The 16669-nt window shown below is 36.9% G+C and overlaps 1 protein-coding gene and 1 long non-coding RNA gene across 11 annotated transcripts in view; one reads left to right on the top strand and one right to left on the bottom strand.

Moving 5' to 3' along the window:
• LOC106507912 (uncharacterized) overlaps positions 1–9046 on the top strand; it is a 77442-nt gene extending 68396 nt beyond the window's left edge. The window contains exons 2-6 of one of the 2 annotated variants that reach the window (XR_001304288.3): positions 30–127; positions 1238–1302; positions 7005–7148; positions 7745–7796; positions 8274–9046. This is a non-coding gene — a long non-coding RNA (uncharacterized LOC106507912). The remainder of the gene's footprint in view (positions 1–29; positions 128–1237; positions 1303–7004; positions 7149–7744; positions 7797–8273) is intronic. The other variant, XR_014817815.1, reaches the window with a different exon arrangement.
• Positions 1075–16669, bottom strand: part of MPP7 (MAGUK p55 scaffold protein 7) — a 345564-nt gene continuing 329969 nt past the window's right edge. For all 9 annotated transcript variants that reach the window (XM_084979996.1, XM_021064734.2, XM_084979988.1 and 6 more), the window contains 4 exons: positions 8987–9080; positions 7880–7988; positions 6146–6289; positions 1075–3968 (listed from right to left, as the gene is read on the bottom strand). In XM_084979996.1, the coding sequence (XP_084836122.1) occupies positions 3789–3968; positions 6146–6289; positions 7880–7988; positions 8987–9080 (527 nt within the window). In that variant the 3' untranslated portion in view covers positions 1075–3788. The remainder of the gene's footprint in view (positions 3969–6145; positions 6290–7879; positions 7989–8986; positions 9081–16669) is intronic.

Consider the following 16669-nt stretch of genomic DNA (forward strand, 5'->3'; position numbering starts at 1 on the left):
CTTAAAAATTTAAAAAAAATTTTTTCCAGGCCAAGAGTTGAACCAGTACCCCCACAGAGACAGGCTGGATCATTAACCAACTTGGCCATAGCAGAAACTCCAGCTACTTTTAAATTGTGATGTGAGAGTGAGTATCATAAAACCTGAGCTCATGATTATTGAATACATCTATCCCAGGTTTTGTTCCAAGCACTTTACATGGATCCATGCTTTCATTGCATGCCCACAACAATCCTATGAGGTAATAAGCTCAATTATTATCTCCTTTTTTTTCTGATGAGAAAAATGAGTGACCAGTGAGACTAAATGAGGTTGTAAAAGTAGGACTAAGCAAAGCCAGAAACTGAACTCAACAATTCTGGCTGCTCCTATTACTTCCTACAGTCTCTCAGCGGAAGCAGAGCCGGGCTCATTGGCTCAACTGCTGGAGCAAGGCCAATGTTAATTATAACTAGCTTGTCTGGATAAGCAAGTGGCAGTGTGTCCTCAGAGGCACAGCTGAAAAAGTTTAGCTTGGCCTAGCTGGATCCTGGGTGAGGAGGAGGGGAAGGCTTCCTGATGGGAAGGGTTGTAGGGGCTGAGGGGGGTCGGGAGGTGGTGTTCCCACCATGGACGCGAGGATCAGCCACCCTCCTCTCTGGTGAATTCATCTCTCCAACAACCTTGATGAAACCCATTCACGTTCGAAACAAATATGAAATTATTTTTCTTTCATTTTAATGCTGTACCTGCAGCATATGGAAGTTTCCAGCCTGGGGGTCAGATGGGAGCTGCAGCTACCACCCACGCCACAGCAACACCAGATCCGAGCCACATCTGCAAACTATGCCACAGCTTGCGGCAATGCCAGATCCTTAACCCACTGAGCAAGGCCAGGGGTCAAACCCCCATTCTCATGGAGACTATGTCGGGTTCTTAACCCACTGAGCCACAATGGGAACTCCAAAATTTAATGTCTAACATAGCAAGTTCAAATCAATCACTTGGTGTCGGTAAAAAACAGAATTTGTTCTCCTGTTGGAAACTGTGTCGCAGATACCAAGTGCAAGGACAATTTTCAAGTATGTACACACATAATTTGAAGATACTTTATTAAGATCAAAGGTTTTCCATGACATTTATTTATAAACTCTTCCTAGTCAAAAAGAAAATAAATAATAAAAATCTATATCCTTAGGAATCTTTTAACAACAGTTTTGTTTTACATGTTTGTCCATTTTAAATTATTACAATTTAGATACACTCAGTCATTACACAACACCGGGAAAGCCAGCCTTAAAGATATCGATAACATCTGTATTGGTAAGTAAAATAATGGTAAGAAATTGTATTTCAATATCATCTTTTAAAAAAAATTCTACTTTGTTAATGATGGGAATATAGACTTCTTCCTGATCTTGGATTTCTAAATATATGGACTTAAAAAAATAAATACTCCTATTTTCTCAAATAGTGCTGACACTGTCTTGGGAGCAGGCTGCCTAAAGAAGTAGCCCCCTCCTGCTAGAAAGTGAAGTCGGTATGTAGAATCAAGTACAGAATCAAGGGCCCTTTGCAACATTTATCAACAAACCCTTGGCTAGGCCCTGCCTTTTGAAATTTTTAACCGAATCTCTTTCTGAGCATTCAAGTGGCCGTGTCAACATCACTTGCAAGACTATATATGTATATTCCCTGATAAAAGATTTCTCATATTGCCAAAGTGCCTCTTTTCATTATTTTAAAAATTACTGTTCAGCTCTAGTGTAAAAATGGAGAACGGGTGGACAATTACATTTTTATAACACCTCCATCACCACCGCCACCAAAAAGGATACTGTTTCCACCACTCTATATAACTTCTATGCCCGCAGTAAAGAATTGAGACAATGAGCTGCAAATGGAAAAAAAAAAAAAAAAAAACCAAAGCAAAAACAAACCGTGGATTCGTTTGGAACAAAGAATTCGGACTGCCTAAATTATGTCATTTCCTATTACTCTTTGCATAGGAAGTCTGGATTTATCGGAAATTTCAGTCAGGATTCAGAGTCTATTCTACCCAAACCATCTAAGGAAGGTTTGTATTTTCTTAGACCAGCCACACCGCTTTAAAGTGTGGCTTCAGTATCAGATCTGGCAACCCTCCCAACCCCTTTTTAAACGACACTGCTTATTACTATTTAATTAGCTTAGACCTTCCTGCGTGGATTATGTTGTTAAGTAACCTTCTCTGGTTATCTCACTATTTTGCTGTGTGTATCAAGATGTGAAATAGGACATGTCTGAAGGAAATCCAGTGAATCATGCTATGAAATGCACTGGGCACCCATGACACACCTGTGGATCTGTGTACAGATAAAGGTCAAATATTTACATGGAATGTCGACCTTGACTTATAAAACTACTATTTTAAATTTTGACACTGTTCCATACCATTTATTTTATGAATATCCCCTTTGATAATTAAAAAAATATGCCTTTCAGCTATTTCATAAATATATAAAATGTTACTACATTCTATTTTTCTTTAAACAGGACATCTAAACTCTCTTTACAAATCAACAAAAAATAAATCTTTTTTTTTTTTCTGTTTGAAAGTCACAGATGCAATGATTTTTGACTGGCAGGGTCTAACTGCATTCAAGAATGGGAGAACATTTCTCTTACACAACGAATGGACATTTCTGGTGTTTAATTTACTCGCCAAAGATCAGTAGTATCAAAGGAAAATGAGAGATCCCACCTAAATATTTACAATATAAGAATCTTTCTCAAGTTTCTTTAAAAATGGCAAGATTAGGGTGGTATCTGGCCAGTATTAAGAAATATTTCGATGACAAATAAGTTAACTTTACATACCAAGTTTTCTAAAATACATCTTACAGGGCAATTTAAATATATGGTGGTCAGCTGCACATATTTGAAAAATGATCCCATTTCCTTAAACTGTATCAGTAACATGGAGAACCTCCTTTTAGAATAAGAATCATCCTTCTAATTTAGTGGGAAAAATCCATAGCCAGATAACTGGTTCCAGAATTTCTGGGGATTCCAGAAATGTCTGAGGATTTACAAATAAAAATGTCTTTCATCATCACTACTTGCACCAAGATATCACCATTCTTACTAAGATAAAGCCATACGGAAAGGTTTTTGGTTTCCTATGTAATAGTTTTTTAAAAGTCCACCTTCTCTTATTAACCATTTGTTGAGTCACTGATACATACGCTCACAAGACCGTCTCAAGCTATGACACAAGGCCACTCACTAAGGCAAATTTGCAGGAATTTCTTTAAAGAAAGATTCTGAAATGCACACCCTGTGAATTGATTGTGTCTCAATAAGGAGAAGGTTGCACTTTTAGAAAAGTATAATCCACCCCAAAGACAGCAAAGAGGGCTTGACTGGAGCTGCTCAAGGCTACAGAGTTAACAATCAGCAGCGAACATGCAACCCAATGCCAGTGACTGGGTCTGAGACCAGCTGAAGCGCTGAACTCTCATATATATTCTTTAGCTCTGTCTCTCTAAAAAGTCCCTCCTCACCTTGGAAACAGATACATATTCAAGACAACCCGAAGGTCCAAAGCTCTGCTCAGAATACAGTACTGTGCAAATTTTGATCTTGGATCTTACTCAAACACTATGTTTGAAATAAGGCTGTAAGAAGATAGAAAAAAAACAACATTTGATTTTAACCAAGATTTTACATCTATAACAGTGATACAGATTAAAAACCCCTACCTCCACCAGGGTAACTGATTCAGTCGTGCACGCTACCAAAAAGGAAATTATGGCAATTTCTCTTCCTTATGAATGTAACCAGCTCACTGGAACCCAGTGGGTGTCTGTCTCTAATTTGTCGAAAGTCATTTTTAGCTCATTGAATGCCACGGTGAGGTCATCATTTACTATAATTTTGTCAAAAAGATGACCATACTGATTTTCCATTATTTGGGCAGATTTAATCATTTCTTGAAAGTCTTCTTCCTACAAAAGGAAGTATTTAAAAAAAATTAAACAGGCAATTTCATTACTTCGCATCAGTGCAAACAACTGGTTGACCTAATGCTGCTGTTTTGTGTTCACTATTTCACTTCAGCCATGAAAGAAAATTATCCTTTTTAACTGCTAGATCTTCAGTAAGCCTGAATGTCTACTACTGTCTCTGATTTGCTTGTAACTAAACTGCTCTGACAAGAGTCCAACCTTACGAGTTTGAGGTTCATCAGTCACTCACTTATCACTGCAAGGATATTTCAGTATTAAAATAGATACAGGGAGAGGAGAACAGTTTACTCTGATGCTTTGACTGCACTGTTCATGCTTATTCGTAGCAAGGAATGCATAACGAACCACTTTTTCAGAATTGGATCCACTTATAAAAGGACACTAATACCAGGTCCTTCTATATACGTCTCTGCAGAAGTGGGTCAGGGCCCTTCACACTCACCTTTCAAAAAAAATTTTTTTAAGTATATACGCACATTTTTGAAACCAGGAAGAATTTTAGTTGCTTATGTAACAGGACTATGAACATAAATGCAAGTTAAATCTTAAGACTGTTATTTATTGTCTTCAGTGAGAAACCTTTAAATAGTACAATACTCTAATAAATAGTATGATCATTCTTTAGACTGCAACATATTGGAGTTGTTTCAGAATCCACATGTGAGTGTCACAACAACAAAGATTTTATGTTTTAATTTTATACCTTTGATGTTTATGATGTCAACTCACATATGATGTTCCTGAGTAATTAACATCATAACAGTATCTACTCAGGATGGTTGTACTTTGTCAAAACTGTAGAAAACAGATACTTCTCAAATACTGGGAATTAAAAACATAATCTATGTGGTGGCCACATAATTTACACATTAATATAGACTATGGTTAAAGAGTCATTCATTAAGAGTGGGAGGGGAAAAGGAGCTCTTGACATTACATTTCTTTGCTTCTTATTTTTAATCCCAAAGTAGAACAAATTATCTTCATGTTAAAAACAAAAAACAATGAAAGGCCTTGCCAGAAGTCATTCTAGTCCCTGATGTATCCCAGCTGCCATTTCTAACTAACTTCAAATATCATTATTGAATAATACAAGTCTACTTGCCTTACACCAACTGAAAATGATGGTTTTTCTTTTACTATGCTAAATACGAAGTTGGTGCAAGGAGACAAAAGGGAAAATTACTAAATTTTTCATCTAGACTATTAATGAGTGATAGGAACTAACTTTGGTGTTTTTCCCTTTAAAAATAAAGCTAGCTGAATCCAACTGCAGCAGCTGGGTTGCTGTGGAGGCACAGGTTTGATCCCCAGCCCAGTACAGTGGGTGCAGGACTGGGCATTGCTGGGGCTCAGATTCAATTACTGGCCCAGGAACTTCCACATGTCGCCAGTATGGCTAAAAAAGAAGAAATAGTAGTAGTAGTAATAATAATAAGCCTAGTTGACCATAAAAAGGAACAAAACAGTACCATTTGTAGCAACATGGATAGACCTAGAGATTATCACACAAAGTGAAGTTAGAAAGAGACAAGTACCATATGATATCACTTTTATGTGGAATCTAAAATATGGTACAAATGAACAAATCTACAAAACAGAAACACACTTAGAGAACAGCCTTATGGTTGAGGGATGTGGGGGTGGCTTGGGAGTTTGGGCTTAGCAGATGCAAACCTGTATATATACAATGCATAAACAACACGGTCCTACTGTAGAGCACAAGAAACTACAGTCAATATCCGGTGATAAACCATAACGGAAGAGAATATGAAAAAATATATCTATACACAACTGATCATTTTGGTGTATAGCATAAATTAACACAACACTGTAAATCAACTATATTTCAATAAAATTTAAAAAAGAAGGCTAGTTGAAAACTCAGTGGTCTGATTTTTACGTGTGCCTACAAATCTCTTATAAGTATGTGCAATAGCATACGAAATGGTTTTGAGTCAATGTAATATGAAGATCCATTCACAGAAGCACAAAAAGCAATTACTTCCAGAATGTATGTACCTAAATACAAGTCTATCTTGCATGGATGTTTGGATCACAACTTCATCTAGTGTAGTCTTCCCAAGGTAGTCCCTCCTGCATACAGGATTTTAAGTGCTGCTTATGCATGTTCCGCAAAGCAGCATCATACTTACTGTAAAGGGTTTTGCAGCACCTTGATCATCTCTGCTTGAAATAATCTTTGCATTTTTTCTTGTCTCCCTCAAACGCTCTATTGATGGTGGTTTTATAAATATCACATAGGGCTTAAATTCTAGTGTCCTTAAGTGCTTTACTGTCTGCAAGGAAGAAAATAAATTTTGTCATAGTTCTACATAATTCAGGAGTGAATTTTTTTTTTTTTTTTTTTTTTTTTTTTTTGTCTTTTTGCCTTTTTCTTGAGCCGCTCCCATGGCATATGGAGGTTCCCAGGCTAGGGGTTGAATCAGAGCTGTAGCCACCAGCCTACACCAGAGCCACAGCAACTCGGGATCCGAGCCGTGTCTGCAACCCACACTGCAGGTCACGGAAATACTAGATCCTTAACCCACTAAGCAAGGAAGGGCAGGGATTGAACCTGCAACCTCATGGTTCCTAGTCGGATTCATTAACCACTGCGCCGCGACGGGAACTCCAGGAGTGAACTTTTATAATAAAACTGAATTTTCCTTGTAGGGAGAAAATTCGTTAACATTATTTCCTAATGAAAATTAGTAGGTCTTTCAATATATTATCATTCAATTCAATTCATATCAGTTGTTGACAATTAAATGTAATAAACCCCTCTGAAAAGATGGAGAATACAGCTTGCCTTTAAAAATGCTTTGACATATGCCATAATTAATACTGAACAGAAGCAGCTAAAAATAACATGAAACTTGGTTTTATATCTAATACCCAAAAGATGCTATGAGTTAAGTAACTTTCTTTCCATGGAAGTCTCCCAACTGTCCCATTTCAGCCTCTTCCTAATCTCAGCTGAGGTCTCCCCTTTTCTTTCATTCTACCCTTTAGGGGCCCCTTAAAGGGCAAGCTTCCTGCTTTTCACGAAGGACCTCAACACGCCCTGTGGGTAACCAGGAAAATGCTGTGGGCTGGGTTTCTACTGGGGGACCAGGAAATGGATCGTTTCATCCACTGGCACTACATCCAATGTCTGTGAGTTCCCAGGGGGCTGCCAGCTCTACCCAACAGCTGCGCTAAGATGTCACACGGGACAGTTCCTGGGAGATGCCTGGGCTCTTGCCAAGGGTTGCTCTTCTAGGATAGTTACAGAACCAAAATCAGTGAAACAGAACCAAGAGCCCAAATGTCCACTGTTAAACACCGAGGAGTTCCCATGGTGGCTCAGCAGGTTAAGAACCCAACTAGGATCTGTGAGGGTGCGGGGGTGATCCCTGGCCTCACTCTGGGTAAGATCCAGTGTTGCTGCAGGCTGTGGTGTAGGTTGCAGGTGCAGCTTGGATCTGGGGTTGCTGGGGTTGTGGCGTGGGCTGGCAGCTGCAGCTCCGATTGGACCACTTCGCCCAGGAACTTCCATTCAGTGCAGATGCACCAAGGAACTCTGAGAATAATGCATACCGACGAATACATTATACACATATTTTTTAAATACAAAATACATGGAAGAAATATCTAAGAGTCACTATACTTGGCAAACATCGAATCTAAACAAGACCTACAAATAAAAATCTCAAGGCTTCCCTGACCCCTCTTTCTAATAATAATAGTCTTTTTTTTTTTTTTCTTTTCAGCAGACTTCCTAAATTACATCTAAATGCTTTTGTTGCCTTAGGAAAGTCTAAAGTGAGTAGATTTCAGATTTACCCCATACTGAACGGCTCAAATGTGGGCCCAGAAGGGTGTTGAATAGTTCATTGTTCACTTACGTGAGGCTGAACATCCAGCAAGCAAACTTTGTTCTTAGCTAGGACAGACCGAACCGAGTCTATACTTGTGCCATAATAATTGTTTTTATATTCGCCATATTCAATAAACCTGTAGAAAATCAGAATCATTTGTAAATTTTATATACATATATATGTGTATATATATGTATGGCAAGGCATAATGCATATACATGAAGTATGTTTTTTGAACATCTAATTTTTAACTGCTTTAAACAAAATAAATCAGTCCAAGTACTCCAGAATGTCAATTTCAAAAAAAAAAACCTTCTATTTTACATTTTCAAATCAGTAACACTTGCTTGTATTACACTTAAGCAGAAAAAAGTACTTTAGTCCAGCAGTACTCTAATGTCTTCCATCACCTCTTTTTCAGAATGCCGTGCAATAAAACAGTGAATAAGCTGAACAATAGAAACTACTGAAATTTCACTGCACATGAAAAAATAACCAAGCTCAGCTTTAGAACTCGAGGAGTTGGTTGGTGGCTAATGGAACCAGAGCAGCAGATTACGTGCTATAAAAACACAATCGCTGCACCAAATGCAAAAAAAAAGGCATTTTGATGTTTCAATAAAATCCCACAATCCTGCATTAAAACACATATTGCTCCCTGATACCCTGTAATAGTCATGCTTAAGCAAATGGAAAACCTGGGGAAAGGAGACTTTAGGGCTAGCTAAAGGATATGGTACAAGCATAATGATGAACATTATTTCAATTTTTGAAGAGCCAATAGGGGAGGAGTGTGGAAAAGACGGGAATTGGGGATCAGTGGTTAGTTTTTAAAATAAAGTTCTATCCAAATTCTATGTTATGATCCAACTAGTAGGGTAGAAAGGTGTCACACTAGTATACCAGCAACCTTCCCTCATTCTTCAAAATAATCCCTAGGCATTCAATTTAGCAGAAACAGTGGCTCTAGGTTATTAAAAATTATGGGCAAAGACTGTAATAACTACAAATGGAATTATCTTTTTATCAGTTTCAAATCCAATTGTAAAGGTGAAAATTCATCTGTAGCTGGATACATAGGCATATTGCTTAAAAACGAGAGTCCCACAAATATTCTAAGAAGCTGCCACATACTTGTTATTTTGTACATCTGTCTCAAATAAATGCTTGGAAATGAAAATATATTCAACGCCATCACTCTCCTGGCTTCTTCTTGGTCTGGTGGTATCTGTGATTTAATTAAAAAGAGTTTAGAAAAGTCTGCATCAGCCACCCTAAGGAAATGACTAAAAAAGAAACTATCATGTATTTGCTTAAAGGAGTTTTCTTAAACGAGATTTTAAAACTTAAAAAAGCAAATTAGATAATAAAATATAGGAATGTCATTAATTCGGTTTTTCCGTCCATATTAAAGTTATATTGATTTGAAGATAGATTCAAAATTAAATTGCATTATGTTTATGCTATTAATTATTTTGAAGAGGCTATATACTATGTTAATTAAATGAAAATGGCATTTCACCCCTTGAGGAAAAACTCCTCTCTTTTGCAAATATTATCATTATTTATTGATTCTTTATTCACTGAAGCAAGCCTACTGCCCACTAGGTTGTAAAGTAAACTCTAAAATTATTTTACTATACTCCACACATGGCACGGTGTATGCCATCAATATTTTGTTTTACTAATCAGAGTCAGACCTCTATGTGCTATTTATTCCTCCTTTTCAAAATTACAAATGTCTTCTTGAAAGATAAGTGAACTTCTAAACTTTGAGTAATTTTGTCTCTTGAGCAATTATTTGCTACTGAATTATTTATAATGGACCACAGAATAAAGGATTAACTTTAAACCCAAAACCCGAAACAAAACAAAATCCCACCATTACCACTAACAAAAAACAAACCAAACACCGAAAAACAAGAAATCTAAGGAATTACAGTGCTGACATGGCAAGTGAAAAACTGACTATAGTCCATCCTTCCTGCTGATTACAACAAAAAACTCTGGACCCAAAATAACTACTTTTGTTTTGAGGACTTTGAAAAATAAATAAAGTAGGTAGACTGTGAGGGGAGTAACCTCCACAGGGAAGAGTTTTATTTCCTCTTAGCTTTGCGTTATGGGTGGGGTCATTCACAAAACAACATGGTAGAATATGTGATTGAATTTCAAGACAAGCCCTGACTTTCTGGGAAAAAGAACGGGGGGTGGGTGGGGCGGGGCAGGAAATAAGCCCCTCTAAGTTGAAGAGTATGGAAGGAATCCAGGAAGGGAGAGAGCTGGAGAAGTAAATATTCTAATTCTGTGCACAAACCAATTCTAGTCTAAGAATAATCCCTAAGCTAAACACATGTAGTTCAGAGTCAAACCAGCATAGCAGAGTTTTAAGACATGAACTAAGATTAGATACACAAAGTCTCAGCCTAACCCACAAGCAACACTCCTAAACCAATGCAGAAAAGGCTTAGAGAACTGAGCTGAGATTTGCACTACACACACAAGTAGCAGGCCCAAACAAGCACAGCAGAAGTTTAGAGAACTGAAAAATAAGAGAAAACTTCTAGTCTAAACATAAACTAGTTGATTACTTGCTAAAATAAGAACATCAGTATTCTCTAGAATAGTGTAATAGGACCTGGAGTTGATACAACATTGCATTTATAATACTCAGAGTGGCAATTTTAAATTATTCAACATAAAAGAACTGAGAAAATAAGGTAATGTATTTCTCAAAGGGAAAGATAATAGATGGCAACCCTGAAGGACCAAAAGTTAGAACTATGAGACAAAGGCTTATAACTGTGCTTCATAAGGTAAAGGAAAACACCTGAAATAAATGAAAATATGAATTAGTAGAGAAATAGAAGCTATTAGTAGAGAAATAGAAATATGAAGAACAAAGTGAATTAGTAGAGAAATAGAAATATGAAGAAGAACAAAATGGAAAATTTAGATCTGAAACATACAATATTTTACAAAAACAAACCACTAGATGGGCTCAGTAGCAGAATGGAGATGACAGGGAAAAAAGCCAGAGAACTTGTAGATAGATCAATAGGACTTATAAAATCTGGGCAACAAAGAGAAAAAAGATTGAAAAAAATATAAATGGAGCCCTAGGGACCTGCATGAAAATACTGAACTGTCTAACAGATGTGTTAATGGGAATGCCAGAAGATACTGAAAAAAGACTGAGTCTTAAAAAACAAACAAAAAAATTTGAAGAAATAATGACCCCAAAATGCTAAAATTTGGTTAAAGACATGCACATTTCAGAAGCCCAACAAATCCCAAATAGGATAAACTCAAAGAAAATAATGCCTGGACACATCATAACCAAATGACTAAAAACCAAAGACATAGAAAAAAAATCTTGAAAGCATTTAGAAAAAAATTACAAGGGAATAATGATTTCCATGACTACAGAATTCTTACCGTATATTATAAAAACAAGAAATCAATGAAATAATATCCTTAAAGTACTCAAGGAAAATACCTTCAACTAAAATATCCTTCAGGATTAAAGGTGATATAAGACCTTCTCAGATGAAGAGAAACTAGTAGAATTCATCAGCAGATCTGCTCTAAAAGAAATATATTTAAACAAACTTTTTTAGGCTGAAAGGAAATATGAAGAAGGAAATATATCTTCAGGAATGAAGAAAGAAGAGAAAGAATAAATAGTTGAGTAAATGCTTTTTTCTCCTTAAGTTCTTTAAAATATGTAAGATAAATGTGGAGTTTTTGTATGACAATGTAATACATAGGACAACTACACAAAAAGAACTAAAGGGACTTAAATGATTGCAAGATTTCTATATGTGAAATGGCACAAAGTTAACATTAAGTACACTGTGACTGGTCAGACATATGCACATTGTAATCTCTATAGCAACCAGTAAAAAAGTAATGCAAAGAGATATAAGCAGAGGGCTAACAGGTAAATTAAAATGGAATGCTAAATAGCATTCAAATAATCTCCCCTCTCAAAAAAAGTAGACAAGAAAAAGAAAACAAAAAACGGGATAAAAAGAAAAGAAATAATAAAACTGTCCTTAAGTTCAGTCAGTTCACTAATTCAATAAATGTTAATGGTTTATATATTCCAATTAAAAGGCAGAGATCAGAGATCAATTAAATAGATCTGACTGCCTCTCAATAACTGATAGAACTAGACAAAATATCAGCAAGACACAGGAGATCTGTACAACACTACCACTTCCTGGGTCTATTTAATAATGTATAACATAACATCCAATAACTGCAGAATACATATCCTTTTCACATATAAAACAGTAAAGAACAGAAAAAGACAGACAATAAAAAAAAACAAACAAAATTTAAAAATCTAGTTACACTGATGAAGAAAAAAAAAAAAAGAAAATCACCAAGAATGAAAAAGTGGTTATTACTGCAGATGCTATGGATATTAAAAAGGATAAGAGAATATTATGCACTATTAAATGCCAACATATTTGACAATTTAGATGAAATGGACATATTTCTTTAAAAATACAATGAAGCAAAGCTGAAACAAGAGGAGACAAAATAATCTAAATAGTCCTGCATCTATTAAAATCAAATTTATTTTTTAAAACCTTCTGCCAAAGAAGCTCCAGGCCTTGATGGCTGATGAAGCCTATCAGTCATTCAAAATGAAATAAAACTAATCTTACATAAACATTTTCTGCAAGGAGAAGGAGGAATTATAGCTAATTCATTTAAATTTATTAATTCATTGGTACTAATTAATTCATTAGTACAACCATAATAGCAAACTCTAATACATTACTGAATAAGACTACAGACAAAATATCCATCATAAGTACAGGCACAAAACTCCTTAATGATAATATCAGCAAGTCAAATTCAACAATATATATATATTTTTAAAGTTACCAGATCATGAGAAAGGCAGACCTAACACTGGACAATCAATGGAATCTACCATATTAACAGAATGATAGATAACATCAGGATCATTTCAATATATGGAGAAAAAGCAGTAGAAAAAATTCAACACTGACTTGTGATTTTTTTTTTTTAAAGTCTCAGCAAACTAGGAATCACAGGGAATGTACTCAAACAAACGGCATCAATGAGTCAACATCTTACTTAATGGTAAAAACTGAATTGCTGTCTCTTGACATCTGGAACATGGAAGACCTGCTAAATAACAACACAACAAAATAACCTGAGATGGATCAAGCCCCAAATGTAAATCCTAAAACTGTAAAACACCAAGAAAAAACAGGAGGATGCCTTTGTGATCTTGAGATAGTAAAGAATTTTTAGATAGAACACAAAAAGCACAAAACAGAAAAGAAAAAAAAATGATACATTACACTTTGTCAAAATTAAAAACTTTTGCTTTTTGAACCACGCCATGAAGAACTGAAAAGGCAAGCCATACAGACTGGAAGAAAATATTTCTAACACAGTTATCACATAAAGGACACTTCCAGAATACATAAAGAACCCTCAAAATTCAGTAACAACCCGTAGTAGGTAAAAGATCTAAATAGACACTTCACCAAAGAAGATACACAAACGACTAAGTCCACACAATGATGCTCAACATCATTAGTCATGGGTTAAATACAAATTACAGGACGGTGAGATACTACTACACATGTTACACTGACAAAAATTCAAAAGACTGACTATACCAAGTGTTGTCCAGGATGTGGAGCAACTAGATCTTCTATACACTGCTAGTCGGTTATAAAAGGGTATAACTACTTTGGAAAACATCCTGTGTTGCCATGGCTATGGTGTAGGCCAGCAGCTGCAGCTCCGATTCAACCCCTAGCCTGGGAACCTCCATATGCTGTGGGTGCAGCCCTAAAAAGACAAAACAAAACAAAAAAAAAAAACAAAAAAACCTCAAAGAAGGCCTAGCTACAAAGAAGTGTTCAAGAGCATGAGTCCTTGCAACCTGAGAAAACAGCTAAGTGTGATATGTGCCTTCAGGAGAAACCACAGAAAGTGATTCTGTGTGGCGGACTGAGTGAGGGCCCCAAATCCAGACCATCATGGCTCTGGAATCCATCGAATATTTGATATCTACTGTAATTCACCTGGTTAACTAATTTACTGAAAGAGCCTTTTGAAAGACTGATTATATTAATGGTCACATAGATTTGCTGATAATAAACTATGGCCTTAACATAACCCTGATTTTGCTTATCAAGGATGAAGTTTCCTATAGAAGATCATTTTTAGGCAGAAAACGGGCTCTCACCACTTTCTTTCAAAGCAACTTGGCATGTTTAACATCGCTATATGGATCCTTTTATTTTGTTTCTACAGGCACACCTGCGGCACATGGAGGGTCCCAGGCCAGAGGTCGAATCAGAGCTGCAGTTGCAGCCTATGCCACAGCCGCGGCAACACCAGGTCTGAGCCCCATCCCTGACCTACGCCGCAGCTTGCAGCAATGCCAGATCCTTAACCCATTAAGCAAGGCCAGGGACTGAACCAGCATCCTCAGGGACACTATGTTGAGTTCTTTTTTGTTGTCTTTTTTTTTCCTAGGGCTGCACGTGGAGGTTCCCAGGCTAGGGGTCGAATTGGAGCTAGAGCCGCTAGCCTACACCAGAGCCACAGCAACTCAGGATCCAAGCCAAGTCTGTGACCTACACCACAGCTCACAGCAACACCGGATCCTTAACCCACTGAGCGAGGCCAGGGATCAAACCTGCATCCTCAGGAACACTATGTTGAGTTCTTAATGCACTGAGCTAAAATGCGAACTCCTAAATGGATCATTTTAAAGATCGATCATATAGGGAGGGGCTAACAGAAGGGAGGGGAGGGGGAAGGCAGAAGAAAGGAAAGGAAAGCAAAGATAGAATACTGGTGATATAATCAAAGCAAAAGTTTTTCTCCAAACGAACATGACTTTACCTCAAAGCATTTTACAAAGCAAAGCAATCTAAAATTCCAAAACTGCTCTTAAAATATCTTCTTCTTTAATTCATTAAGTCACCCTCAATTGAGGCTCTGGCTGTATTTCCCACACATGTCTGATACAAGGCATCACCTGGGATCCTTGCTGTGAATACAGATTTTCAGGAATTCTGTCAGGTCTCCAGAAGGAGAACCTCTTTGGAAAGACCTTGGCATCTTTTCATAAGAACTTCCAGGAGTTTACATAGTGGCACAGCAGAAACGAACCTGACTAGGAACCATGAGGTTGCGGGTTTGGTCCCTGGCCTCACTCAGGATCCAGCATTGCCATGAGCTGTGGTGTAGGTCACAGACTCAGCTTGGATCCTGCGTTGCTGTGGCTGTGGTGTAGGCTGAGCAGCCGTAGCTCTGATTCGACCCCTAGCCTGGGAACCTCCATGTGCCACTGGGTGCGGCTCTAAACAGCCAAAAAAAAACCAAAACCTCAAGAGATTCTTATTATCAGGCAGGTTCGGAAAACACTGCTGTCTGGGGATCCCTGGACAGTAACACCTGTTTAAAAAGGAAACCTCTTCAGGGATTTCTTTGGCGAGTCTCAGCCCCTGAGCATCTCCGGATGTTGTTAATTTCCAGAACAACTTTACATGCAAATATTATTTTAACAACTGGATAAACGAGTCCAAAGTGCCTAGCCCTAAATCCCTTAGTAATACGAAAACTATCCTGGAGGGTTACAATTTAATAGACAGCCTGTGTTTATCCGCTTCCAAAGAAATCAGTTTTTCCTACTAATTGGGCTACCATAAAGGGAATCTGCAGTTGGAAAGGGCTGTGCAGTGTTATGTGGAGGAAGAACATGAACTTGGTAGCATACAACCTGGTTTCAAATCCAAGTGCAACTATCACCTAGGGAAACCTCTAAGTAAATCAAAGTATCCTTTTTGTCTGTTTCCTCCTCTTTGCTATTGCCCATCTCATACCACTGTTGGGAGGACAAAATAAAGACAAAAGAAGGGCAATAAAGATACAGTAGGAAATTCGTAAATTTGTTTTTTCCCTTTGTATTCTGTTTCCCATCTTCTGGGTTTCTTCTGTAATTACTCACCTGTAAGCTTAACAATTGTTTTGGAAATTTTTCTAATTACCTGTATATGACAATTCAGCTTTTGTAAGAGAAGCAAATAAAGTTTTCCCAAAAAGAAAAAAAAAAGTCCACATTTCTATATTTTCCTTTACTTTCCTCTCTGTTGGTGGAAACCAGAAGCCCTACAACTTATGGCTGAAAATGATTACAAACAATAATTTGGAAAAATGTAGTAACAAGGAGTAACGATGTAACAGAAAACTATTAATTTTAAAATAAGGTTGAACTCGTCCAAAACTGGAGAACATTGCTAAGGGCAATATACAAATGATTTTTTTTACAAAAACATTACGAAAACCACTTAAAAACCCAGCATTCCAAATTAGCCTTTCAGATGGCTAACATCAACATATTAAGTAGCTGAATGGCATTTATTCTGGATATCAAAATGCTTCCAGTCTTGCATTTCATTTGTAAGAATGCCTGTGAAAACCACTTTTATAAAAAGAGACCTAATTCTGTAAACTGAAAAGCAGCCTACCACATTGGGATTATATGGCTATGAAAGGTCCATTTTACTATATGCCAATTACTACACTATAAAAAAGGAATTAAGAAATGTTTATATTATGAGAAGCCTCCTTCAGCTCTCTGCAGTATGGTCCTTCTCATCTTAAAACTTCTTGGAAACCCTGGAAATTTAAGAAATAGAATAAACTTCTATTTAGAAGAAAACTGAAGCCATAATTTGATAACAACCACGTATTAAAATTCACCATAAAAATGGAGTGTAGGGAAGCTGGAATCAACCAACACCT

This window comes from Sus scrofa, chromosome 10 (assembly GCF_054392235.1).
Source record: "Sus scrofa isolate SSC_HxYL_T2T_F1_AM1 chromosome 10, Sscrofa_HxYL_maternal_Yorkshire_Landrace_v2.0, whole genome shotgun sequence".
In the NCBI taxonomy this organism is placed as follows: Eukaryota; Metazoa; Chordata; class Mammalia; order Artiodactyla; family Suidae; genus Sus; species Sus scrofa.